Here is a 27174-nt window from a genome sequence, read left to right as displayed (position 1 = left end):
GCAAGACTTGAGGAGAGCCGCGTTCAAATCCCCATTCGCTCCCTCTTTTCCTGCCCTACCTACAGGGCTGTTGTGAGGGAGGGATATCAGACTCTTGCCAGCTGCCAGCTGAGCTTCCTGGACTCTCCTGGGCAAGGCAGGCCACCTAATACAGTCTGAAATGGTGCAGCCATATATTTTCCACCCCAGAGAGAGCAATACATAAGCTCAAGAGCGTGTGTAATGAATTTGCTAACTACATTTTACTGCTCTTTTACAAGTAGCCAGAAATCTAAATCTGAACCACTTGCTACCAAGGGTGTGGGATGCTTGGCCAATGATTGGTATTCTAGACTGCCAAGTCTAGCAACTCCAAAGCCACAGAGTTGTATGGATTCTAAAAATATATTTAGCCATAGCAACACCCTTTCCTTTCAATGGCCATCTAGAAATACACACCCATAACACTGGTGCAGGGAAACCTAATTGCCATGTGACATTTAAGCTGCAGACTGTCTATCCAGTTTATTTTTAGACCCTTCTACACAAATTGCAAGGTATAAAAGTGCCATTATTCAAGCTGCAGTCCTGCACAGAATTACCTGGAAGTAAATGCAGTGGAACATAGGACAGAACAACACATTAGCAAACAGGAAGGAGAGGCGCTCACACAGGACGATCAGTAAAAGGGGTGCTCAACCCCTCCTGCACCCACTAATTTTTTCTCAGACATGCTCCGCTCTCCAAAGTTATTCTTGTCCACCCCATTCCAGCTCAAGTCACTTTCAGAGCCAGGCTATGGAAAGTACCATGGGGGGGAACCCTTGCTCAGTAGCAGAAGACAGGTGTTAGTAGCTGAATACCCATAGTTCAGTTCTTGGCATCTTCATTTTTTAATCTAGTAGCAAGTGAGATGTCCTCTGCTAAAGGCCCTAAGTATTGTCGCTACTTAGGCTGTGTACACACAACATTTTATTCTAGAATCTATGGAGGCTGGTCCAGCATACACACCTTTGAAGCACATTTCCCTGCACAAAGAATTCTAGGCACTATAGTCAGAGCTGTAATTCACAGCAACCCTTAACAAACTACAGTGCCCATAATTATTTGAGGGTGTGCTTCAAAGGTGCTTTAAAGGTGCAATGTATATGCAGCCTGAATACTTGATTTTTCTACGTAGTCCACACACAATCTATGATTATGACTTTTTGTTTTTCTATTGCATTGTTTTTGCTCCTGAAAAGCACATATTGACTAAGTGGCTTCATTCCAAAATAAAAGCTCATTTTGGATTGCTTCTGCATTACCCTGCAAGGTGTCTAGAACTTGTGGACATCCAATAAAGCTGAATGTTGGAAGATTCAGGACAGAGGAAAGAAAGTTCTTCATGCAGTACATAGTAAAACTATGGACCTTGCTCTCTCAGAAGGCAGTGATGGCCACCAAACTATTTGATTTTAAAAGAGGATTGGACAAATTCATGGAGGAGAGGGCTATTGATGGCTACTATTCATGCTGACTATGCTCCACCTCCACAGGTGTTTCCGAATGCCAGTTGCTGGGAACCACAGGAGAGGAGAATTCTTGTGTGCTCAGATCCTGCTTGTGGGTTTCCTGCAAGCATTTAGTTGGCCACTATGAGAACAGGATGCTGGACTAGATGGGTCTTTCGCCTGACCCCGCTTGCTCTTCTTATGTTCTTATGTTCATTGGAGATTCCAAGAATCTTGGAATTCCACAGTACTAGTATTCTAAACTGTTACTAGGCATCAATGTCACCTTGCCTACCGTAGTGTTATCCCTTCACATGACACTGTAGGCTGGTGGTCTCTTCCCAAAAGGCTTTCCAGAGGCATTTCTCTGACCGTCTTTGGCTACACAGAGAATCCACGGAGGCTTTGTCAACATGGATAGAAGAGGTTCGTCTTATGAAAGAAGGCCATCTATGCAACAAACGTCATATGAAAGAGAGATGTCATCTGACAGAAGAAGTTCAACTGCCAGAAGGAGATCATCTGCCAGAAGACGGCTGTCCGACATGGGAACTTCATTTGACAGAAGAAGGTCATCCGCCAGAAGAGCATCTGTCAGACGACCATCCTTCAGACGACCATCCTTCAGACGACCATCCTTCAGAAGACCATCTCTCAGACGGCCGTCTGTCAGAAGACCATCTGTCAAATGGTCATCCATCAGAAGACCATCTGTCAAAAAAAAATTGTCTTTCAAAAGTGCAACATATTTCCCACCAGGTAATCACAACACCAGAATTTGTTTAAGGTTCTTCTAAACATCTGTATACACAAAGCACATTTAAAACACCTGACCTCCCACAAAGAAATGTGGGAACTGTAGTTTGTTAAGTATGCTGGGCAATTTAGTTAAACATAGTTCCCAATATTCTTTGGGAGGAGCCATGTGCTTTAAATGTAAGGTGTGTATACATTCTGCTCTCATTAATGCCAGCAGTTCTTGGATGGGAACTGTTGAAATTGTCCCTTTGACACTGAGATGGCGCTGGATTGTGACCACATTGTCCTATACAGTACTCTTGGCTCCATGAATTATGGATTTGCATCTCAACACAGGCCCTACCTGGGATCCTGTGTCCAGTTCTGGACACCATGGTTTAAGAAGGATATTGACAAGCTGCAACATGTGCAGAGGAGGGCAACCAAGATGATTAAGGGTCTGGAATGGGTGAGGGAGTTGAGTATGTTTAGTTTGGAGAAAAGAAGTGATAGGAAAGCCATCTTCAAATATCTGTAGGGCTATCACATGGAAGGTGAAGTAAGCTTGTTTGCTGCTGCTCCAGAGGATAGGACCTGAACCAATGTATTCAAATCTAAAGATAGGAGATTCCAACTAAACATTAGGAATAACATTGTGACAGTAAGAGCTGTGGGTCAATGGAATGGATAACCTTGGAGGTGGTGGACGCTCCTTCATTGGAAGTTTTTAAACAGTGGTTGGGTGGCCATCTGCCAGGGATTCTTTAGCTGTGACTCTTGCATTGCTGGTGGTTGAACTGGACAATCAGTCCTTGGGATCCCTTCCAGCTCAGTAGTTCCATGAACACTCCTTGTTTTCAGGATTCCTAAATGAACCTCTCAGATGCTGATAGACAGGTATCGTGGCCAGGATCCAAAGAACTGTGCAACTAATTCCAGTATGCCCAATGGGGCTTTTGGGGCTCACATTTCTCCAACAGCAGTCTCCAGTGCTTCCTGGGGAAAGTCTTTTGAAAGCTAGTATGTCTCACACAGTTCTTTGGGTCCTAACCCTTGGAAATAATACATCTGGAATGAAATTGATTTGCTCTATAACTCTGAGCTTAAGTTTTGGGAACTGGGTCTTGAAGCCCATTAAGCTAAGGAGAATTGTATGCTTGGAGAAGGTGCTCAGAGCAACCTTTGGTCCTTCAGGTGTTGCAGAGTAAAACTCTCATCCTCCCTGTCCCATTGGTCATGCTTGCTGGTACTGGTGCAAGCTGTGGTTCAGCAACTTCTGGAGGGCCAAATGTTCTCCCGCACCTGGCCGAGAGGGTTAGGCCACATGAGCTTTGCAACATGTCCAAATTCTCTTCCTTAGCAGATGAAGAAGAAACCTCATCAACAGACTCTGATGATTATTACAGCTGGGACACAGGTGAGTGTGGCAAATTCAATACAGGCAAAAGAAAGGATTTCTTCACACAGTGCAAGATTAATTGCTGGAATTCACTGTCACCAGATGTTGGGGTGCTCAGTAGTTTCGATAGTTTAAAATGGGAATTAGACTAATTAATGGAGGATAGAGTTATCCACACCTGTTAGGCAGGATGCTCAAAAGTAATTGACCATATGAACATTGGAAGCTGAATCAGGCCAATGGTCCATCTATCACAGTTTAGTTAGCACTGATGGTTCTCATGGTTTTAGGGAGGGAATCTTTCCCAGCCCTACCTGGAGATGCCAGGGGCTGAAACAAAGATCTTCTGTGTTAAATACAGATGCTCCACCCCTGAGCACCCTCATGGACTGGTTGAACGCAGAGGAATGGTGGGAGGAACCAGCTGGGGAACCACCAAAGAAAGAAGTCTCAGAGGCTGGGGAGTGGTGATGGAACAGCAATGAGTGGTCAGAGGGAGAAAAGGGAGAAGACTGCGAGGAGGTGATATTGAAAGCTGAACAGGCAACAGGATTTAGTGAGCTGGGAGAGTCTGTGGCAGAGAGAAGTTCAGAGACAGTAGCTGAAGCAGAAGGGTGGGAGGAGAGAGACCAAGATGCAGAGATTAGTCAGGTTGGTGAAGAGTCATGGGTATCTCCCCCTCCTGTTGCAACCAGCTCCCCTCCCCCCACCCCCATTTCCCATAATCAGAAGAGGGTTGAAACAGGTGGAGCAGTGATATGCTGCATGCAAACACAGTCGCTGATTTCTTGGGGGAAAGCCCTGGGGGGGAGGGGATTTAGATGACTGTGGGGAGGGGGGCACTTTCAGCCACTGATTCATGGGGTAAGACCTACTGGAGATGAACTGCTGTGTTTATTTGGCCTGGCACTCAGCCAAGAGTTAACTCCAAATTTGAACAGTGTGATTTACTGCTGGCTCACTTTTTGACACCCTAGCACTGGATACCAGTTTCTAGTTGGGGGGGGGGGAAGGCTGTTGCTAGCATGCCCCCTCCCTGTAAGCTTCCCAAATGTAAGGTTGCCATATTTCAAAAAGTGAAAACCCGGACACAAAGGTTGTTGGGCTTTATTAATGAAATTTGCCAAAATCCACACTTCTGACATGGATTGCCATACATTCAGATTTACCCGGACATTTAAGCAATTTCCACCCAGACGCTGTTTACAAGGGCTGAATACCGGCTATGTCTGGGAAATTCCCAAAAGTATGACATCTGTTTGAGCATTGTGGAAAACTGGAGACTGGACTCAATGGATCTTCCGTCTGATCCAACAGGGATTTTGTTCTTGGGTGTCACCAGATTCAAAGAGCTACAGCAGTGACTAGAGGCTCTGCCAGGCAACCAGTTTATTCTGATTTGCTTGCATGAAACTTATACAGTGGTTAGACCAGGCTTCCTCCACCTCGGCCCTCCAGGTGTTTTGAGATTACAATTCCCATCATCCCTGACCGCTGGTCCTGCTAGTTAGGGATCATGGGAGTTGTAGGCCAAAAACATATGGTGGGCTGAGGTTGAGGAAGCCTGGGTTAGACTATAGACCCCTCCAGAATGATGGGGGGGGCGGTTTGGTGAGAGGAGAGTTGGGAGCGCATTGCACAACATGTCATTGACTAAATCACTAGTATTTAATCATTGACATGTTGCATTGCTAAGGGTTTTACACTGGACCATCTATGCACCAGGACGCGTGGATAGCAAGTTCAAAAGCACGTCAAAGTGCAAGTAGATAAATAGGTATCGCTCTGGCAGGAAGGTAAACGGCATTTCCGTTCACTGCTCTGGTTCGCCAGAAGCAGCTTAGTCATGCTGGCCACATGAGTCGGAAGCTGCTCCCTCGGCCAGTAAAGCGAGATGAGCGCCACGACCCCAGAGTCGTCCACGACTGGACCTAATGGTCAGGGGTCCCTTTACCTTTACCTATCCACCATTCTGTTTTATTAGTTGTCCTTTAATGTTTCCCCAGGGTTACCACTTGGAGGGGCACATATGAACCAAAGTGCAACAAAAGCCCGGGGGGGGGCACTCCAGAACATTTTTGGTATGAAAAGTCACAGGACTTCAGCAAGAAGCTAGGGGGCATGCACTAACAAAGCAGTATGTCCGCACAGAAGCTTTTGCAGGCGTAAACAAGAGTGGATTGCTTTCTTTCTCATTTAGATGAAGATACCAGTTCAGATACGAGTGGATCTGAACATACTTTAAGTGCCACTGTGAAGACAAATATCCAAATGGGAGAGCAGGGATTAGGCTTAATCCTCATTCAGAACGGGCCCTACATCCAGATCTCAAGCCTAGTAGAGAAAAGTGCAGCAGTAAGAGATGGGAAACTCCAACCAGGTAAGCAGGTGGAAACAACCTCAAACCTGGGGGGTGCATGGCTGGTATGTAGTAGGAACAGAAAGAGCTTTTACAGCAGCAAAGGAAAACCTCTCTCTTGGAACTCCCTCTCTTCCACTGCTTGTTGCATTAGACCCAAATTAGTCGCAAGCATTAATTTCAACAAGTCTATACTGAGTGGAACCAGCACCACACATCAATGAAATATAGGCAGTGTTTTATTTTATTAAAAAGAAAAAATGGTGACGGTACTCACCATGATGTTGTTACACTTAATATGGTGGGGATGGGGAGATGCTGGTACTGAGTACCCTTGAGTACCTCCATGGGCAGGCACTGGATGTAGGAACTACCGGGTTAAACAAGCCAAGAGTGCATTCTGCAAACAACTTCCCCCAAACTAATAGCTTTCCTTTCCTTCCAGGTGACATCCTGATTAAAATTGGGCATGCTAATGTCCTAGGGTGGACACTACGAGAGCTAAGGCAGCTTCTGCACACCACTCTCATTGGGACCGTTCTGCAGATCCAAGTTTACAGGGAATTTATGAAATTACCAGTCCGATGGGAAACTGCCATCGACAGCATTCCTGAAAGAAAGGGAGCCAAGCTAGGAGAGTAAGAAACCATACATTTCTAGTTCACTATTTGGGTAAAGGTCATGAGAGTGCTGGGAGGCGGGGGAGGGCTGGAAATCTAATGGTAACATTATTTGACCATGTCAACTTCCCGAAATGTGTTGTATCTCAGTGGAAGTGCATACACTTTGCATGCAGAGAACTCCAGGTTCAATCCCTGGGCTCTCTCTTCCAAGGGGTATAAAGACCCCATCAGAAACTCTGAAGAGCTACTGCCTGTCAATGTTGAGCAGGGAGGGATTAGGAACCTCAGGCCCTGGGGAGAAATGTGGCCCTTCAGGCTTCTCTATCTGGCCCTTGGGACTCTTCCCAGACCACCCGAGCACTGGTTGTGCTTCACATCCTAAATCTTTTTGCATGGCTGGCAGGTGCCTTTGAACTCTGCTAATACCTCTTGCTTGCCTGGACGGAGGATCGAGAAGGGTATGTGCACAGAGAACCTAGACAACTATGTGAAGGTGGAATCTGCATGTGTTGCTCCACCCATTTATGGAATGCTCTCCCCAGTGAGGCTCACCTGGTGCCTTCATTATATAGTTTAGGGGCCAGGCAAAAACATTCCTTTTCAACCAGGCCTTTGGCTGATTAATATCCTGCAGACTTGTGTATGTGTATATGGGAAGGGGGGTATTATTTGGCTGTTTTGATTTACTTATTTACTTGTAAATCCTGTTTTCACCCTGTATTTTATACCCTGAGATCTTATGATGAAGGGCAGTATTAATAACAACAACAACAACAATAGCAGCAGCACCTCGGGCCCTGCTCCATCAGTAGCATGCAGCCCCCAGGTGTTTGGTTGCCCAGAAGGGAAGGTGGTCACCTGGCTCAAAAAAGGTCCCAAACCCCCACTTTGGAACAGCTAAAAATGAGCCAGTGGTTAAATGATATAAGGGAAGCAGCAGAATTGCTCCCTTGCTCAGTTGTGAAAGTTTCATCTGGTAATTAGCAAAAGAAATTGGAAAACACATACCACACAATGGAGTGGTGTTTTGTAAAAATTAATATTCAGGATCACATGGAGCAACAGTTAATTCTATAAACTGGGATAACTCCGTTCAGTGAAACGAACAGAGTACCCAGTAGCATTTAGCAGAAGCTTCTTGTTCTTGCTCTTCCTCCTCCTAATTCCAGGACTTGAGGAAATAAGGGATAGAAGCATAGCTGTCAACGTTTCCCCTTTTTTTAGAGGGAAATTCCCTTAGGATTCCTCGCAAGAAAAGGGAAAAGTCGACAGCTATGGATAGAAGAAAGGGGTGTTCTAACCCAAGCTGTTAGGATGAGAAAGAGGTGCCAGTGGTCATGGGAGCTACCGGAAGGATGAGCTGTAGTGTTTCATCTGATGGCTGTCACCAATGCAAGTCTTCTTTGCAGCCACCCACACCCTATAAAATTAACCAGTAAAGAGGTCTCCACCACAACAGTTTGACATCAAAATCCACCTAAGCACTGTTTGCAGACCTTGAAGTAGCAGAGCGCTAGCTTTTCCCAAGCACATAATTTATATTTAATAGGCTGCTCTAGCCTAGCGACTTAATGCATACAATTATTATACACAATTTCCCTCATCTCCAAGGAGCTTGTAATGTTACGTTACAAAAGAGGTGGAGGAAACACAGCACGGAAGCCAGAAGTGCAGGGAGTAGAGGGTCAGCTGCTTTATTTTAAAAATACAGGAGGGTGTTGATAGTAGGCTATGTTGATTGGTAATATGATAGCAATAATCTAGGCCAAACCGGAAACGTATAGCAACAGGGGAAGCTGACATATACTGAGGCATGCCTCTGGTCTATACAAAAGGTGGGGAACCTTTTTTGGCCAGTGGGATAAATCCTTATCTCCCAACCCCCCAGCAGGCCATCCAATCAACTGACATCACAATGACATCAGGTAATGCTGCACTTTGAAGCCCCAATTGTTGGGACTTCAAAGTGCATCACAGGGGTTATCTGACAGCTCTTTTGCAAGCAGACCCCCAGAAGAGGGAAGAGGTTTCCAATGAAACTACTGTTTAATTGAACCTGGGACTGTTCTGCTTGCAAAGCTATGTTCTGTCACTGAATTGCAACCCCTTCCCGAGTTACTAAATGCCCCAAGTGGCCAAAGTACTTCTTTAAGATCTGTAGAATTGTAGAATGGTCAAGTTGGAAGGGACCACAAGGGTCATCTAGTCCAACCCCCTGCAATGCAGGAATCTTTTGCCCAACGTGGGGAATGAACCCACCGCCCTGAGATGCTTCTTCAGCATCCTCCAAAAGCTGTATAGCATTGGTGCCAGACACACCTCTGTAAGGAGGGAATTCCACAAGCTAGGATCTGCCGCAGAGAATGCCCTCACTTGGGGCACCACCAACACCCTGAACATCTGAGGGTAGTAGAACTATAAAGGCCCCCTATGCTGATCTTAACACTGATAGGAAAGCTGTTCTTTCAGATATTAAGAGCGCAAGCCATTTAGAGCTTTAAACACTAACATAATAAAGGAAGCACAGATTCAGCCTTAATATGTATAGACATCCTTAAGTTTATTTACATGTCCTCCTTCTCCCTTACCCAAACTTGCAAAGATGCCAAAGACTCTTTCACCATAACAAATCAACACTGTCCCTAGGAAGCCTTAACACTGTACCTATTTAGTTTTAAAAATCCACCCTGCCTTTTTCAAGTAACGCGGTGTCAAAGTGTTGGCTCTGGGCAAATGTATCTCTGGAGGGAGTTTCATGACGAGGGGACCACCACCAAGAAGGCTCAATTCTACCAAGTGCAGAGACTGTTGCACAGCAGCCAAAATGGGCAGAGAAAGTAAGTTGATTATGAAAATAACTGCTGTTGAAATTCCTCAATAGCTATCATGAAAGATCACCGGTAAAAGTTAATCTTGGTCTGCCCTCTATGAATCAAATAGAAGCAATCCTTACAACATAACTGCTTTCCAAGACTCTCTGTGTTGTGTTCATTTCAGGACGTCAACTTACACCAGTGAAGAAGCTTGGTCGAGCAGCGAAGACTCTGAAGATTATGAATGCGGCTGTCATGTTAGTGACGACGAGGAGCTTATTGGTGGGGGCCATGTCGTCAGCTTCGGTAGTGATGAGATCTATACTACAACCGATGAGATCTATACTACAACCGAAGTCACTGAGGTTCCTGTTAACAGAACTGTACATGCCGATGCTTTTCCTAATGTCAAAGCTGTACCATCACTTTCTTTTGAAACTTCTAAGCAACCCAAGTGGATCTCTAAAGACTGGCACATCTTTGAAAGGAAAACCTACACATTTACCGTGGGCTCAGACATTGGTAACGACATTATCATTCATAAAGATTTTGAAGATGAAAGTGATGCTGACATTTCAAGTTTGTATTTAACGTCCTCGTCGCCATATTGGACTATGCTAAAAGGTGTTGCGCCGCCATCGTTGTCATCTTCCTCCTCTACTGTGTCGGATGCATTTTGGCTTGAAAACGTTTCTCAAGAAGTTGAATGAGGCAACTGGATCCAGTTTTGCACTGCCAGGAACTGGGTTTCTGAAACTGGATCCAGTTATAAGCTGGATTTTCACTCATACAACCTCTCTGCCAACTGATGGGCGAGCAGGGAACTTGGGTGTTTGAAAGAAGCGATGCTCCCTCTTTCGAGGGAGGGAGAGAATAATCTCAACAGTGGAGAAATAACTACAGTCAGTTTTCATATAGACATGTCTCTGGAAGTCTAGCAGCCAAGCTATGTAGCACAACTGCAAGAGCAGAACTTGGCCATCTTCTGCTTGTGAAGGTAAGAAACAGTATTACTTCAAAATGAATTATGCCAGACTCGAAATTAATCTAACCCTTGCCACTTTTTAGCCGAACCATTAGCAAAGATTAGGGAATTCTGTTCTTAGCATTTTACCGCAACACACAGGCCCACACACATTTGGAAACTCATCTGTATGCAGGAATGGGTTCCCTGCACCCCACAATTCTGGTCCATGTAGCCTGATGGTATGGCATGCACCAATCAATGTACAATCCTCAAATTTGTCAAGGGCCCCTTGGATTATCGTAACAACCAAAGTTTCCCCAGTGGTGCCAAATTGATCCACGCCTACTTTATTTCTGACCCCTCCTTTAATTACTTATATCCTACCTTTTAAAGGGGGAAAGAAAACCATCCCAGTCCCGCTTTTTAACGCTTTATACAGTTCAATAAATTTGGTGTCAACACCAAGGAAGAATTTGGAATGTTGTGAATCCCCTCCATCACCACAAAGGGAGGGATTATATTTTGTACAAATACACCCCATTTCAACTAGCTCTTTGCGTTCCTAAAGCAGGTTAAGTGTGCACGATTAATTAAGCACACTTACATACCCCATTGTTTTAAAATGCTTTAAGCATTTGAACTTTGGAAGAATTAAAGGCATTCAACAATTCTCTCTCGACTCTCACAAGGCCATCCAATGAACCCATTGGCTATGGTGAGGTTTTAACCTGGGCTTCCTCGATCCAAAACCAATTCACCAGACACAAGACCAAACTGGCTCAGAACAAAAAAGCAGATACTCAGGGTTGTGCTCAACCTACACAATTCCATATTAAACACCAGATGCTGCTGTAAGAGCAATAGAAAATACTTTAAGTGCATAACAATACAGAAGACACAAAGATACTGAGAATCCTGTTGAGAGGATGAGCTCTGCACTTTATTTGGTGTAAGTCTACTGAAAGTAACCTACAGCTCCAAAGCATTAGGAACTCATAAATAATACAGGACGATAATGACAGTCAACACAACTGTCTTAGAACAAAGTCCATTTTGAGGCTGTGCCTCGTGTTCAACTTCTTACAACTCATCCACAAAAGGGGTGTTTGCCAAATCCCCACTAGCTGCCATTGACTTCTTCCCACTAACAAACTTCTTTGCGGCCTGAAAAATAAAGCAGAAAGATAGCAGAGAACAAAATGTTAGGCGACTGAGGCATCATCTGCTTTGGAATCAGCAAACAGAATCACTGTATTTGATGAGTGGCTATTTTTGAGCTTTAAAGGAACTATTGGATTAGAATTTGGCTTGCAGTGGGTGTAGGAAGAGCCATTTGTGGGGCAGAAAGCCAGTGTTGGTATTCATTTAATATATTTGTATTCTGCATTCTACCAAATCTAGGTCTCTGTGGCAGTTGGCAAAAGAGAAAAATGAGAAGCAAACCCAGACACAGAGGACTGCAAACTCCCCAAACGCAAAGGGTAACACCAGCAAAGTGCCATCGGACGTGTGGGCGGATGGAAACATTTAGGGTCAACACTTCACAGATACAGCTCTGATTGGTATCCCAGAGACTGGGAGTCAACGGAGCAAAGTCCTGTCCCTCAGAATTAGGGTTATGAGGATGGCTGGCCAACTCAAGAAGCAGGTCATCTATTTTGTCAGCGCTACAGAAAACAGGAAGAGGGGAAACCATCCTAAATACAAAGCTGCTGATTATGTTGTAATCTACAGGCACCTTACTTACATTCACAATGTCAGCAGTGGCCACAGAATCAATCTTTTCGGCCGCAGCACTTGGTGATGTGTATGCCCCAGATGCCAGGGCCTGAGAGCCAATTTCATCAAGCAAGCCTTCTGAAGACTCCACAGACATCAAGTAAGCCGCCTTCAGCTGGTTTCTGTCAAGAATATTGAGGAAAATGAGCATAGCAGCCTGCTTAGGAATCTGTAAATATGATGGCAGACAATTGGCAGGAAAAGTATAATGTGGAGTGCATTTATTTACACTGTCTTGCTTGCATTCGCAATGCACTTTGTAATTCTGACAAGTTACAGGATGCCTATTACTTTAAAACAGTCATCCGTGAGACTGGAAATCACAAGGCATTCTTGAAGGCAGGCATGAGAGAAAATCCAGCTTCATGGGAGGAAAAACAACCCTCAGTTAAATAGGCCAAAAAAGTGTTGTAATCATGTATTTTAAGAAATCATGTAAAACCTAACAATTTATTCGATTTCCATAGTTTAAGAGTAAAGTAGATTTTCTATACATTTTAGTGTTCCGTTGCTGCTCCTTTTTTTAAAAAAAAGTAGTCCAATAATGTATATTTTACATAAGAAACAGCCATTTGCCAATTCAGAGTATTTGTCCACCTTATCAATATTGCTTACTCTGACTAGCAGCTGGCAGTTCTCTAGAATCTTAGGCTGCCCAAACCTTTTAACTGGGTGACAAGCAGGGTTTGAACCTGGGATCTTCTGCATGCAAACCATGTGCTCAACAACTGAGCTACGCCGCCTTCTCTGAATGCCTCAACCCTATCTCATTTGTCCTAGATGAGAGGCACGTTTCTTATTTAGATATAAAAACGAGAGCTTTTACTTTACTTAAAAATACATCAACTTTTACTTTACTCAAAAATACATCAAATTTAAATGTATATCAACAATTCCCGAATATCAGGAACGTGTGCCGGGGCATAAAGAGGGTTGAGTATAATATACGATTTTGGGCTGTGAACAGGTCATAAGAATAGCTCTGGTAAGCTAACTTACTTGGCTCTTGTGACTTCCGCATCAGTGACTCCACCCTGGGCAACTGCCTTCACTTGGTTCAAAGCAGCTTTGATTACCTTGATTCACAAACATGAAAATATGTTGCTGCTGGCTACAAAAGTCAGAATTCAACCCCTGCCCCCCACTTTATTTACATATACCTAGAATTTTTATTAGACATATGCAACAAGAGCTGTCCCTTGAGGTTTGTAGGGCTGAGGGAGAATCACTCTGTGTGGTCCTCACATTATTTGTATACAGGGAAAATCTGAGCCAGATCGGGCCTTCGGCATCTGCAATGTGCACTGGGGGGGAATATCCAACTGGAGTGAATGCAAGTCCCATCCCCTGAGCAAGCTGCAGGGGCATGGATGGGTGGATTGAAAGTGGGTGGGTGAGAAAGAATAGCAGGTCTCTGGGGCTTCTTTTCACCTGCTACTAGATCCCTTTCTTTTAACTGGAGACGCCAAGGACCGAATCTGGGTTCTTCCACTATGGTCTTTTCCAGAGCCAGATTACTTTGTTTGCCCACTTACAATCATATGAATTAAGGAGATTTTTTAAAAGAAGCTAATCCACAAGAGGTTTCATAAAGACATCTATCATAAAGTACATCTATCCCTCTGACAATAGGAACTTAAGGACACATTTTCTACTTTCAGCACATCCTTCCTGAAAGCAAAACACCCCTTGCAGTGTCAGGAATACACACATTTGTCATAAAACCCTACCAATTGTTAAAAAAAATCCTTATTCAGAACTTGCAGACTGAACGTGCTTCCAATTAACTTGGTCTGAGAAAACCAACTGGTGACTTACCTCCCCAGCAGCTGAAGCCTGGGATACAGTGTAAACGCCAAAGAGTCCGGAATCAGAGTAATTCACATTAAATGCTGCTGCCTGCAAAAGAAATTTGATTTCAGTTAGCATATTCCAACAAGCTCTCTTCTTCATGCAGAAATATTTTTTGGCATTTTAAAGTAGTCCATGTTTAGAAAGGCTGAAATTCAAAATAGGAAACAGAGTTAGGAAATAGGCCTAGGAAATAGGGTTATCATTAGTTTATTATTGATTGTTCATATTTTAGTTAATGTATGTAATTGTGCATAAATTTAAAACAATCAGAAGCCATAATCTCAAATGAAAAATTCTCCTTGCCTGAGAGAAGTGGAAAATGCCACTTCTTAAGAGGGCATTTGCCATATGTAGGTTTTTTTAATTATTTGTACAGTAGTATCTTGGTTCTCAAACTTAATCCGTTCCAGGAGTCTGTTTGACTCCATAAAACGTTCAAAAACCAAGGTGCAGCTTCCAACTGGCTGCAGGAGCTTCCTGCACTCAAGCAGAAGTCATGTCGGACGTTTGGCTTCCAAAAAACGTTTGCAAACTGGAAGACTTACTTCCGGGTTTGCGGCGTTTGGGAGCTGATTTGTTCGGGAGCCAAGCCGTTCGAATACCAAGGTACTTGTAAATTTGCTTGTATTACTTAAGAAAAGAAATCCGTAGATTCATTTAATCAAAGACACTTTATAAAATTGCACTGAACACTGCAGCTCTGGTAGAAATCTTTGGCAAAAACCACTAGGAGCTTCTAACACAAGACCGCTTATAGAAATTCCATTCATTCCAAAGGGACCTCTGCCGCACGTCTGTTGTCATCGTTGCTGATAATAACTTAAATAATTTATATACCACTTATATGCTAAAATTACTTCTAACTGGGTTTAACAACTATACAATCAAGTATGAAATCCACAATTAAAAACACACACAATTACAATTCCATTGGGACATTAAATCACCCTTAATTATAACTAAAAAGAAACAAGCAAGTTAAAAAGTATAATTAATCCAGTAAGAGAAGTCCAAGGAAATGCTTGGCTAAACAGGTGTTTCCTCAGCAGTTGGCAGAATGCCAATACTGATGTGACCTCTCGTATTTCAGTAGGAGTGGCATTCCACACCACCAATCCCGCCAGTGAAAAAGCCACCCCACCCCCATGTTACCACAAGCCAATAATCACCAGGCTGTGGCAAAACTAACCAGGTTCCATTAGCGGATTGTAGCATCCTTACAAGGCACTGGAGATAAAAAGAATGGTTTTCAGGTAACTGGGTCCAGAGTTATTCAGGACACTGTATCTAAGCAGCAGAGCCTTAAAACTGGCTTGGTGGCTACTAGCCAGCCAGTGCATGCTTTTCCCAAATAATCATTTCCCAAAAATTACTGAACATAACTAACTTAGGTTCATTAATGTTAACAGTTCTACCCTGAGTAGGACTTACAATGGATACAACCCGACACTTCTCTGCTCTTTTTTTGCTCACATTAAAATCACAGGTGCAAGCCTACATACTTACATCAAAAGGTAGGGCAGTTGCCTTCGCAACACCTTGGATGAGCTTACTGGTAATGCTACTTCCTCTCTTAATGAGAGGCCCTGCCCCAAGAACATACTGAAGGACACTAAAGGCGTTTGCTTCTGCACTTCCTACAGCAGCTCCTTCAGCAACTACGGCAGCATGGACAAGGCTATGGCTGTTCATCTCTCGGATTTCACCTTAGTGAGAGGCAAAAAGAGGCATTATATGCTCATCAAAGCATAACACTTCAACAATCCCTGCAATAATTGCATTTTCTCTGTCAAATTGTCTACAGAGAAGCCTTCCTAAACCCACCATGAAACTGGTAGCGTTATCAAGCCACCTCCTAAGAAACTACAAAGTTCCCTAGAATGCAGTTTGAAAACTAACACAATCAAAACACAAATTCGGAGAGAAGCCAAAGTGACTTTCAGATAGGATGTTAATGCTACTGCCACGAAGTATGCTAGAGGGAGAGCTTAGAATTTCTCTAGATCTTTAAGGCTCAACAACAGACACATGATGGCTACTGAATTATGAAACTGAATTGTCAAGGTGATCAAATAGACAAGAAAATTCATTTTCTTCTGTACCCTGAAAAACTACAGCAGCCTTAGAATTTGGCCCTTGCCCAGCAGGCAGCAAGTCAAAGTGCACAGGCCAAAGTGGTGCGATGGCAATGGAATCCACTGAAAGGTAAGTCACATGCTCTCACCCTGCAGGACTGTTGTGAGGAGAACTAGGAACAGCACTGTGGGAGAACATCTGTTTTGAAGGGGGAAGGTCCCAGATTCATTTCCTGACATTTCCAGTTACATCAGCAAGCATCTGGAAAGGAATCTCCCTACTCAAGACTCTGGATGATCACTGCCAGCAAGAGCAGATGACAAAGGCCTAGATCAGCTTTTCCCAACTGTTTTGGACTACAATCCCCATCAGCCATAGCCAGTGCGGTTAATGATCAGGGATGATGGGAGTTTGGAGAGCACCATATTGATTGGGGAAGGATGGCCTTGATGGCAAAATAGCCCCAGCCTGGCAGTTAGGAACACGGAGTCCTAGGAAGCTGCCTTACACTGAATCAGGCCACTGGGTCCATCCAGCTTAGTATTGTCTACGCTGATGGAAGTAGCTCTCCAGGGGTTCAGGAAAGGTTCTCTCCAGAGCAGATGTTCTACCATTCATCCCCCAAAGAAAAGATGCTGCTTTGTGCTGAATAAGACCGTTGAACTGTCTGCACTGACTGGCAATGGCTCTCCAGTGTTTCATACAGGACATTCCCAGTTGTACTTGGGAATTACCGGGGATTGAACCTGTAACCTTCTGCATGCAAAGCAGATGTTCGAGCATTGAGCATTGGTCCCTATGTTCCTGTGAAGCATGAATGCCCCACCCTGAACATCTTGGAGGAAGGGTGTGATAAAAACGTAGCGAACTGTAATATGCCTATTGGGAACAGTAATCTACAAGCCATATAACATGTGCTGGAATTCTCTGGTCTTTGTGAAAGGTTGTCCCTGGGTGTGGAGTAAGGCAACAATGCAGTGGCTGGGGCAGGGGTACAGCAGGTTTGAAGGCTGGATGATGGCCCCACAGCAAGGTGTCAGAAGGCAGGATGGACTCACCCCATCAATCTAATTCAGCAGCACTGCTATAGAATTATCAAGAAATATGCAGGTACCAAAAAAGAGAGAGCACATTTACCTCCACGATACTTGGCCTTCTCACCAGCTGAGCCAGACCCACTGCGGATGTTTAGGAAATGCTCTCCAATCTGCTTCAGGTCAGAATGGCTGACACCTGAAAGGCAGCGTTAGCGTCAGAAGAGGTTTGCGGCAAAAGGTGTTTTTGTCTTTTAAAAGACCACAGTACAGCCACAAGACACAGATCTTGCCTTACATACCGAGCCCCACCAGAGCCATTCTGCCACTTGTGAAGTTGTTCTGTACAAACTGGTGCAGCTGTGATGAAAAGGAGGGTGTGCGTGTTAGTATTTCTGCCACATAACTAAAATAAGAACTTAAAGAGTCCTTCTGAATCACACCAAAAGGTCTATCGAGTCAAGCAGCCTGCTTTTACAGTGGCCAACCAGATGCTTCCGAGAAGCTCATAAGCAAGACATGGTAATCACAGAATCATAGAATTGTAGAGCTGGAAGAGACCCTAAGGATCATCTAGTCAACCCCCTGCAATGCAGGAATATGCAGCTGTCCCATAGGGGGATCGAACCTGCAACCTTTGCATTATCAGCACCAAGCTCTAACCAACTGAGCTACCCGGGGGCCATTTTAAAAAATTTACCTTATATAAGTTGTTTGCCTGGACTATGACTGTGCTTCACTTCCAAAAAAGCACATGGAGGAGCCTTAGCGTTTGAGGCATTTCAGAACAGAACTGGTTAAGTGACACCAGTTTTAAACATCTTCACAAATATTTTGATTAAGTGCAACATCTTGTGGAAACAAGTGTTAAAATGCAACACGATGCTTTATAACTGCAGCCCAATACACTTACTCTAGGGGAAGTCCCCAATGAATTCACTGGGGCTTCTCAGTTGGCAATGCATAGGATTACACTGTTGAAAAACCAACCAAAACAAAGTAAGGGGAAATGTTCCAGGTAGGATCAATACACTCAGATAGGGGAGGAAATTCGCCTCCAAACCACTACAGTGGAACCTTGTGTACTGTCCACCTTGCGAACGCTGCAGGTTACAAGCTCCGCTAACCTAGAAGTAGATGGTCCCGGTTGCAAACTTTGCCCCGGGATGCAAGCGGAAGTATTGCGGTAGCAGCAGCGGGAGGCCCCATTAGCAAAAGCGTGCCTCAGGTTATGAATGGTTTAGGCTTAATAATGGACTTCCAGAACAAATTAAGTTTGTAACCAGAGGTACCACTGTACTCAAAAAAGATGGCATCTTCCTTACAAATAAAAACTTTCAGGGTAAATTTAAGTTGTTCTTTTACCACTGCTTCTTTGAAAAGAGACATCTCCAGAACCCAAAGTTGCATTCAAGCAGGCAAAGGATGGCTTGCATTAACCAGGATCAAACCCTGGTTTTCACTTATGGTTTGCTGAACAAGTATAAATCATAGGACAGGGAACCTCTGGCCCTTCAGATGTTGCCAGACTACAACTCCCATCATCCCTAACCATAAGCTGTGCTGACCGGGGCTGATGAGAATTGGAAGCAAAACAGCAACAGGAGGGCAGGGAAGAGACGAGCGTTGCAATTAAGTTGATGTCTTTAGTGCCAAGCTTCTCTTCATCTACAATAATTAAGTATAGTAAGTGCTGTTTAAACTCTTACTTGTTCCGAAGTAATCTTCCCAATAACATAATCTGGACAGTACAAGGAGTTGGCAAGGGCATTACGATAAGCCGCTGCATGCAAGTTTTCAAGAACACCTATGCATAAGACAATGGAAGGTTTGTTTACTTGTTGTAGTGAATCATTTTTACCCAAGCTGTGCTCTGCAGAAATGTGTTTTTCATCGATTGTGTGGAGCTTCCCCTTCAATACTAAGGTGAAGCCCCTGTTCATGCAGAATATGTAAATCAAATCCACTCTGGGAAACAAACTGTCACTTAGCTCTGTCTAAACAATCTGCAAAATAGTTTGCTGGACCATGGATGTTGGGTAAGGATCGAAAAGATAGTTTTAGGCATATCCAAGGTCCTAGTGTGGGTCCACTCAGATTTAAATCACACATACCTTTGTTCACTAAAAAGCAGTCCTACATTTGTTTATTTATTTTTTTAAAAAAATGCTGCTCCTTAAATTCTGCTTGGCAGAGAATAATGTTTTTAAAGAAAGAACTCTTTATCACTGCAAATGTCGGCAATAAAAGATTATGGAATCATTAATTTAAAGCTGTATCAGTTGTTGAGGGCACACAAGATATCCACCCATAGGCAGGGGAAAACTATTCCACTCAAAAGGATTGTTTCATACTTGTACAATCTTAAAAGAAATACTCCTCGTAGCCCCCAGCAGATTAGGAACACTCACCAACTTGAGGATTCTGAAAGGCAATCGCCTTGTCAATTCTTAAACGGGGATTGGCCTCAGCCACTTCCCAGCGCCTGAATTCTGGGGCCGTTGTGACATTTAATAAATACTCCAAAACGGTATCACTGAATAAAGGAAGAACATCATGTATCAAGAAAGGATCAAACAACTGAGGCTTCAAAATATTAGAGAGCAGATCAAGGGCAAGCTGATGTTAAAATACAAAAATGCAAAGGTAAGTGGGTTAGCACGAATTTCAATGGCATTCCTTCTGAGAATTTAAGACTGGACTCAAAAGTTACCTAGTCTCTAGGTACCTTAAGGAAAACGGCTCCTGGACCAAGAAGCTTACAATCAATCAAAATACTGACGGGGGGCAGGGGGAGAGAGAGACAGGGAGTTAGGTAACGAACAAGGGCAGAATTAATAGATGTGTTTTCTTCCTGACAATCCTTTTAGGAACAGACCCACAGATAAACATGTGCCATGTTATTTATAGCTCAGAATAAAGTCAAACTGTGTATTTCAAGGGCAGGAACAAAAAATTACTTATGCAATGATGTTCTGTTGCATTATCAATGGGAATGCTTACAGAATGCGTTGAAAACTGATTTGCTACACATCTAGAGGCTTACATATAGTCACGCAGGCATTCGACAGAATAAACCATGTTCTCTCTGGTAGATGTCACACTAAAAAAAGAAAAAGTACATTGTTCAAAAGTTGATATGAGGTTACTGGTTCCTTCTGTTTACAGTCCTATTGTGGGCTTGCTTACAATTAAATGTTTTGTTATTAATGTTTTCTACCTTAAACCACAATACCCACATGCAGATTTAGTACACATGTATACCGCCTATTGTAAGAGTCCCCTTGAACAGTTATCTTTCAACCGTATAATAAACTACTAATTATGCAATGCTAAAACTCTTCTGACTGAGAAACATAAAACAAGACATAAGAGTTGTAGCCGATCAAGTTCTACTCAGAGTAGACCCAATGAAATTAATGAACGCAAGTTACCCATGTTTATTAATTTCAATTGGTTTACTCCAAGTATGGTCAGCACCGGATACAAGCCATGTGATTCTGATTCACAAGAGTCTGCAATAACACTGCATTAAATAAGCAGATAAAAGCCGCTGTTACTGCTGCCTCGTCCAGTTGCCGCAACAAGGACTCACAGGCCACCACTGATTGTCCCGCCACCACCAGGCCTTGCAGGTTGTCACCACTACTGCTAACACATACCACCATCATGGCCAGCTGCTCCTGCCTCCTAGCAGGTCTGCTGACAGTCCCACATTATTTGTATTCACTGACTCATCGCCATACTTTGGATTGTCCTGAATATCACCATTTGGTAGGCAAGCCCAAAACCAAAAGTCCTACTGGGATTCATTTTGGCTTGCCTGCTGATGAAACTGAGTGTGCGATGATTGATAAGATTGTCATTTATCTGTTTTAGGCCCCTAAGCAGTAGCAGTTGCCTGGACATTGTCCTGTTCACCTCTGTATAGTTCCTTCCTTATTTTAGACATTGTGGTAGATTGCAACGTTTAGCTGGTGATAACATTGCAACATTTAGCTGCTGATAACATTGCAGTGTTTAGCTGGTGAGTTATCATGTTGTTGAAAACCAGATATCGCCTAGCTCAGTGATGGCCAAACTTGGCCCTCCAGGTGTTTTGGGACTACAGTTCCCATTATCCCTGACCACTGGTCCTGTTACCTAGGGATGATGGGAGTTGTAGTCCCAAAACAGCTGGAGGGCCAAGTATGGCCATCACTGGCCTAGCCCTTACACACTTTGTGATGCCCTTACACACAATATTGCCAGCTCAAATATTATGAAACAATTATCAGGATGTGAACTTTGAAGCGGTTTTAGACAATATATCAATATATTGCCCAGCTCTATCTGCAACCCAGCTTCAGGTGCAGTAAAGGAGATGGAACACTGGAAGTTACCTCATAAAGGTAAAGGTAAAGGTACCCCTGCCCGAACGGGCCAGTCTTGACAGACTCTGGGGTTTGTGCGCCCATCTCACATCTATTGGCCGGGGGCCAGCGCTGTCCGAAGACACTTCCGGGTCACGTGGCCAGCGTGACAACGCTGCTCTGGCGAGCCAGAGCCGCACACGGAACGCCGTTTACCTTCCCGCTGGTAAGCGGTACCTATTTATCTACTTGCCCCCGGGGGTGCTTTCGAACTGCTAGGTGGGCAGGCGCTGGGACCGAGCAACGGGAGCGCACCCCGCCGCGGGGATTCGAACCGCCGACCTTTCGATCGGCAAGCCCTAGGCGCTGAGGCTTTAGCCCACAGCGCCACCCGCGTCCCCAAGTTACCTCATACCATTGGTCTATTTAGCTCAGTATTGTTTACAAAGTCTGGCAAAATCTCCAAGATTTTTTACTAGACTTTTTCCAAGTCCTTCCTCGAGATGCCGGGAACTGAGCCAAAAACACTCTGCATGCAAAGCCTGCACTGTCCCACTGAGACACAGCCACTCCTGACTTCTCACTCTAAGCGAGAATCATGCCCCAAGCAAAGTCATATGTTTCTAGAGATATGGCCCCTTTCCCCTGGTTTATATGAGCATATATGAAAAATACAGGACTCTCTTTCACTGTCATTACACTTCCTTTCTGCGCTGATATCACCACTGTTGAACCGTGTGCTATGGTTCTACATACCAACATGCTTGAGGAAGCACATATAAAACAAAATAATTAAACTGCAGGATGAAACCGGGAATCATTTTTGAAAGAACTATTGCAGGGGGAAGTGCAATTAAAATTGGATAGTGGAGAGATGTTTAAGTGAAGCCTGCCTTGAGATTAAAACATGAAAAATCACTTTTTAAAAACCCACCCACCCTTATTTTTCAGTACTTCTGCCTTGGGCTATTCAAAGTCATCCAACTATGAACTGCCATAATGCCATTTCCACGTAATTATTCAAAACACAGTTGAGCATTAAACAATTACAAACCTTAGGCTACCACCAACAGCTTCAATACCACGGGTGATTTTGAAGGCAGAAGCTCCTTTTGTAGTCTGTAGAAAAACCAACATTACACTTTCAACTGCAGGCCTCAAAACAAAACTTCAGTCATATCTAGCCCATGTTTTAACTTGGCCACTGGATATTGTAACCAAATATACACATCTAATGCTTGCATCGCTAAACTATTCAGGTATAATGAAAAAGCCAGAGCATGTTAAGTCAGTGTTAGGCTGCAAGATAAACGCCCTATGGAAATTCAGAAGGCTTATATACTTAATCCTTATGCTGGAACCAGACAAAACTGAAAGTAGCAAGACTGCACCTCCTTTTCTTCCACCCGGATACCAGTGATAGAATGTGGTGGTTTTAAGACAGGATCAGACAAAATCATGGAGGATAAGGGTATCAACAGCTACTAGCCATGATGACTAAGTTCAACCTTCACGGTTGCTGGGAATCACAAGTGAGGAGAGTGCTCTTGCATTCTGTTCCTGCTTGCAGGACTAGGGCAAAGGAGCAGGCAAGCCAGGCTAGACTTTTTTGCCGCCGTGCACGTCAGGTGTGTAGTGGAAGGTGGTGGCTGCTGCTAATCAGCTGGTCAGCCTCCACTTTGCTCAGGGGACCCAGGAGCAGCTGTGCTAGAGCATGTTAATAGCCTTCTAGTGCTCTGGCGAAGAGCCTCCTCATTAATAAAGGGAGGTTTTCCTCAAAGCCAGCTAAGCCTTTGGAATAATTAGAGACAAGGAGAATAAGGAGAAGAGTGACACATTTTTTGTGCTTGCAGGTCCTTTTAAGTTTCAGGTCTTTAGAAATATCTGCCAGCAGGGCCTCCTTAAGGGAAGAAATCATTTCTTTAGAAAATGAAGATGTTTACTTGGATACATTTGCAGGGTCTGCTGAGATTCAGAAAGGCTAATTTGCTGTTCCTTAAAACAAGAAAGCAGTCTTACATTGTTCTCCAAGGGCCTCTGGTGGTCATGGAAAGTCGTGCAGCCCAAAACTTTCAAATACAGTGGTGCCCCGCAAGACGAATGCCTCGCAAGACGGAAAACCCGCTAGACGAAAGGGTTTTCCGTTTTTGAGCTGCTTTGCAAGACGATTTTCCCCATGGGCTTGCTTTGCAAGATGAAAACGTATTGCGAGTGTTCCGATTTTTTTCCGCCCCCCCTTTTCTAAGCCGCTAAGCGCCTTTTAGCCGCTAATCCGCTAAGCCTTTAATAGCAGCTAAACCGCTAATAGCGCTAATCCGCTAATAGGGTTGCTTCGCAAGACGAAAAAACCGCTAGACGAAGAGACTCGCGGAACGGATTAATTTTGTCTTGCGAGGCACCACTGTAAACTGATGCTGCTCCAGCTGAGAAGGAAGAAACAGCAAAGGGACACAAACAGCTGGTCCAAACTCTTGGCACCTTGCACATTCAAGTGCAGAAGAGGAGGCAGCACTGCTGGTTCTCCAAGCCTTGTGCCAGTCGCTGGCATGGACCACTATGGCCACCTCCTTGACTTCTTGTGACACCATGTTGAGTGCCCAAGAGGGGCCCTGCGATAGAAGCATTCAGGGCTGGAGGCAATGGGACATTCAGTGATGGCAGAGGTATGCCACCCACCAGAGGCCCCTTGGTAAGGTATTCAGGGCAGGGTGGCTGAGAAACCTATTTCTGCTGCACTGCAATCTGCTTTGGGCATAGTCTGGGAAGGAGCCAATTTAGAAAAACAGCTTGAAGACAGCTCTGTCTTTGCCTGAAGATGTCATGGCAGCAGAGAAGAGGAAAGTAATAGCAGAAAATGAGGAATGGGAAGATTTTTTTTTAGGGTGAGTGAGGAAAGGGCAAAAAAGGCTAGAGAAGGAGCAAAATAAAAAGAAAACAAGAGTAGACCAAAAGTCCTTCTAGTTCAGCATCCAATTTCCTACAATGGCCAACCAGAGTCTCATGAGAAACAAAAAATCAAGGCATGAGTGCAGCATCCCTCTCGTTTTTCAGAGACATGGTGCTTCTGATTCTAGGAGGCAGTACACAGGAATGAAGATGAACAACCATTGATAGCCTTATCCTCAATGCATTTATCCACTTGCCTTTTAAAGCCAACTAACTGAAAAGCCTGGCTGAATTAGCTGAAAGTCCCACCTAGTCCAGCATCCTGTTCTCAAAGTGGCCAACCTTTGTGAGGCCTATAAGTAAGATCAGTGCAGAAGCAACAACAAATGGCACATAAGGCAGAAGTGATAGGAGAGGATATACATTTGATTGGGTGGAGGCAGAAAAAAAAGAGGGATACCCAAGAGAGTGCAGTATAATGATACTCAAAATCACATGGTCACTGCCTGGGCAAATGGCAACCCATCATGTAGATGCTACACACAGGCCAGCCTGAGAATGATTTTACTTGAATTTGTATCGACACCATTTTTTTCCTCCTATGAAAATAACAAAAAGTATTCTCCCCTGTGGTTTTTAACACAGTAACACAAACGTTTGTTTTTCCAGAATTTCAAAAGTACTCCACTCACCTCCCCACCCTTTCCAGCCTCCCAATTTCACTTTTAGGATACCAACACTAAATAAGCTGAATATAACACTTTGCTTTCTTAATCTAAAGTCAAAGAAGTTGAAGAAGAAACCCACCAGGTTAGATGCAAGGCGGAGCAGGTGAGCAGTTCCCAAATTGGTGGTGGTCTCATACCTGCTGCCTGCTTTGATGAAGACACCAATCCTTGAAACTGGAGAATAATTTTCCAGAGAAGCAATCATCAAGCCATTTGGTAGTTTTGCAATCTGCATTTATAAAGAGGACACATCAGTCTATGTGAAATCACACTGCTCCACTATGTGCTGCTCTAACTAGCAGAAATATCAAAATGCAAAATAACTTCCTCTTCAGACTAACCTCAAGATCCTGGGGGTGCAGCAGTACTTTTGACCGCTCTGCTCCTCCAGGGGCTTCAACTTTAGGCGCAGTCTTGAGAGAATAAAATCTCCTCTAATAAGAGAGAACAAACAATGGTAAGCTAGATCCATACACATTTCAACCAATTAAATTTGAAAGATAAGCAATGTGGTGTAGAGGTTAGTGTGTTGGACTATGACCTATGAGACCAGGGTTCAAACTCATCCATGCTGTTCACTGGGTGACCTTGGGCCTAACACTGCCTCTCACCCTAAACTACCTCACAGGATTGTTGTGAGGATAAAATTGGGTAAGAGAAATATGTATGGCTCCTTGAGTTCCCTGGAGAAAATATGTACTACGTTATAAATAAATAACTGGCACAAAGTAAACATGCCAGGAACAAGAATGTCCATGTTCCAAGTCTATGGATATCAAGCAGACATTCACTAAAAACCATCGTTTAGACCACCGAGCCTCTTGGACTTGCGGGTCAGAAGGTCGGCAGTTCGAATCTGCACAACGGGGTGCGCTCCTATTGCTCTGACCCAGGAACCTGTCTGTGGACAAACGGCGGCTCCTTCGACCTGAAAAGTGAGATGAGCGGCGCAACCCATAGTCGCCTTTGACTGGACTTAACCGTCCAGGGAGGGGTCCTTTACCTTTTTACCTTAGACAACCCTACCCTGATGCTTAGTTAGAAACGCTGATGTGAATTTTAATCTGCTTTTAGCTTCTTGTTCTTGCAATTTCTCCTGAATTTTCTGGTTTCCTCTTTTTGTAAAGCACTTGGATGTGTTGCTGTTGTTTGCAATAAGCGATGCGTAATTTTTTTTTACGAAATAAATAAATAGTTTAGCCGTTCTCCCTAGAGACTAATTTGTGGCCTGGGGGGTGTTTCCGTGCGGGGATTTCTTTCCTTCGTTTTCAACGGTCATTTCTCCCCCTGCCGGAGCGAACAGCATTCTGTCCTGCGTACGTCAAAAGGGGAAACGCCGACTGACCACTTCCGATGGTGCTGGGGCTCCAGGGGCAGGCCGACCTCGGGGCTCCTGCAGCGACCTTCAGCCTCCCGGCAGAAGAGGGGTCTGCCACCGCCCTCTTCTCTCCCCAAAGCGGCTGCTGAGAAGGAGGAGCGGCGCCCGGAGATGGATGAGGCGCCGGCCTTCCCTTTCCCCTCCTTCCCCGGTCGAAGGCCCGAGTCAAGGTCGCTCCCGGGAAGCGGGCGCTGCGCTTCCTCCATCGGGCCTTCACCGGCCCAGGCGCCTCTCTCGCTCCGGGCTCCCGCCCCTTCACCGCCGCCGCCGCCTACAGGGCGCTGCTACTCACCGAGAGGCACCGCGCTGCCGCCGGAATGGGCTTCATGGTCTCCGACCGCCACAGAGCCCTCCGGAGCCTCCCCGGGGAAGAAATCCAAGATGGCCGCCCAGGAAGCGGAAGGCTCTTCCGGCCCACGCCGCACTGCCACTCTTTCCGCGCCGCCCGAACCATAGAGAAAGCGGAGCCTTTCTATAATCTCGCGTCTATGCGCCCAGCGCCAGCGACTAGGGAAACGCCCCCGCCCCGTAGAGGTAGAGGAACGCTGTTCCAGCATGGAAACTAGGAGAGGAAAGCGGCTAGAGCGTCCCAGGCCAGTCCATCAAGGGGATAATCGTTCACCGCTAAGAATCATCATACACGTCCGGTTCTCATTTGCAGTTGGTAGACCCCTGGATGGCAAAGGACGAAAACAGAACCTGAGGACTGTGAACTC

General features: G+C 44.6%; 2 protein-coding genes across 2 annotated transcripts; one reads left to right on the top strand and one right to left on the bottom strand.

Moving 5' to 3' along the window:
• Positions 1-104: 104 nt before the first annotated feature.
• On the top strand, positions 105-12112 carry PDZD9 (PDZ domain containing 9). The gene is made up of 6 exons (XM_082199981.1): positions 105-2231; positions 3571-3627; positions 5810-5989; positions 6414-6606; positions 9589-10401; positions 11773-12112. Exons 1-5 carry the CDS (start codon positions 2018-2020, stop codon positions 10112-10114), a joined length of 1170 nt encoding a protein of 389 aa, XP_082056107.1. The 5' UTR covers positions 105-2017; the 3' UTR covers positions 10115-10401; positions 11773-12112.
• UQCRC2 (ubiquinol-cytochrome c reductase core protein 2) lies at positions 11290-26927 on the bottom strand. The gene is made up of 14 exons (XM_082199794.1): positions 26751-26927; positions 25422-25514; positions 25160-25309; positions 22521-22585; positions 20161-20217; positions 19526-19650; positions 18824-18921; positions 17417-17474; positions 17218-17313; positions 15511-15710; positions 13969-14049; positions 13150-13226; positions 12119-12272; positions 11290-11535 (listed from the first exon to the last, which is right to left on the bottom strand). The coding sequence occupies exons 1-14, from the start codon at positions 26910-26912 to the stop codon at positions 11452-11454; spliced, it is 1500 nt and encodes a 499-aa protein (XP_082055920.1). The 5' UTR covers positions 26913-26927; the 3' UTR covers positions 11290-11451.
• Between the last annotated feature and the right edge of the window lie 247 nt (positions 26928-27174).

The sequence above is a fragment of the Podarcis vaucheri genome, assembly GCF_965113315.1.
Source record: "Podarcis vaucheri genome assembly, chromosome: 14".
In the NCBI taxonomy this organism is placed as follows: domain Eukaryota; kingdom Metazoa; phylum Chordata; class Lepidosauria; order Squamata; family Lacertidae; genus Podarcis; species Podarcis vaucheri.
The sequence above is the reverse complement of the archived record's forward strand: the minus strand, read 5'-3'. Positions and strand labels throughout refer to the sequence as shown.

What these genes read in the sequence shown, in the direction of transcription:
- PDZD9 (XM_082199981.1), top strand. Translation starts at nt 2,018, where the DNA reads ATGGGAACTTCATTTGACAGAAGAAGGTCATCCGCCAGAAGAGCATCT. An exon ending in TTATTACAGCTGGGACACAG is followed by an intron (nt 3,628 to 5,809) that starts GTGAGTGTGGCA and finishes TTTCTCATTTAG; the next exon opens with ATGAAGATACCAGTTCAGAT. An exon ending in AAGGGAGCCAAGCTAGGAGA is followed by an intron (nt 6,607 to 9,588) that starts GTAAGAAACCAT and finishes TGTTCATTTCAG; the next exon opens with GACGTCAACTTACACCAGTG.
- UQCRC2 (XM_082199794.1), bottom strand. Translation starts at nt 26,912, where the DNA reads ATGGTTCGGGCGGCGCGGAAAGAGTGGCAGTGCGGCGTGGGCCGGAAG. An exon ending in CTTTCAGAATCCTCAAGTTG is followed by an intron (nt 18,922 to 19,525) that starts GTGAGTGTTCCT and finishes TCTTATGCATAG; the next exon opens with GTGTTCTTGAAAACTTGCAT. An exon ending in GGAAGATTACTTCGGAACAA is followed by an intron (nt 17,475 to 18,823) that starts GTAAGAGTTTAA and finishes TTTTCATCACAG; the next exon opens with CTGCACCAGTTTGTACAGAA.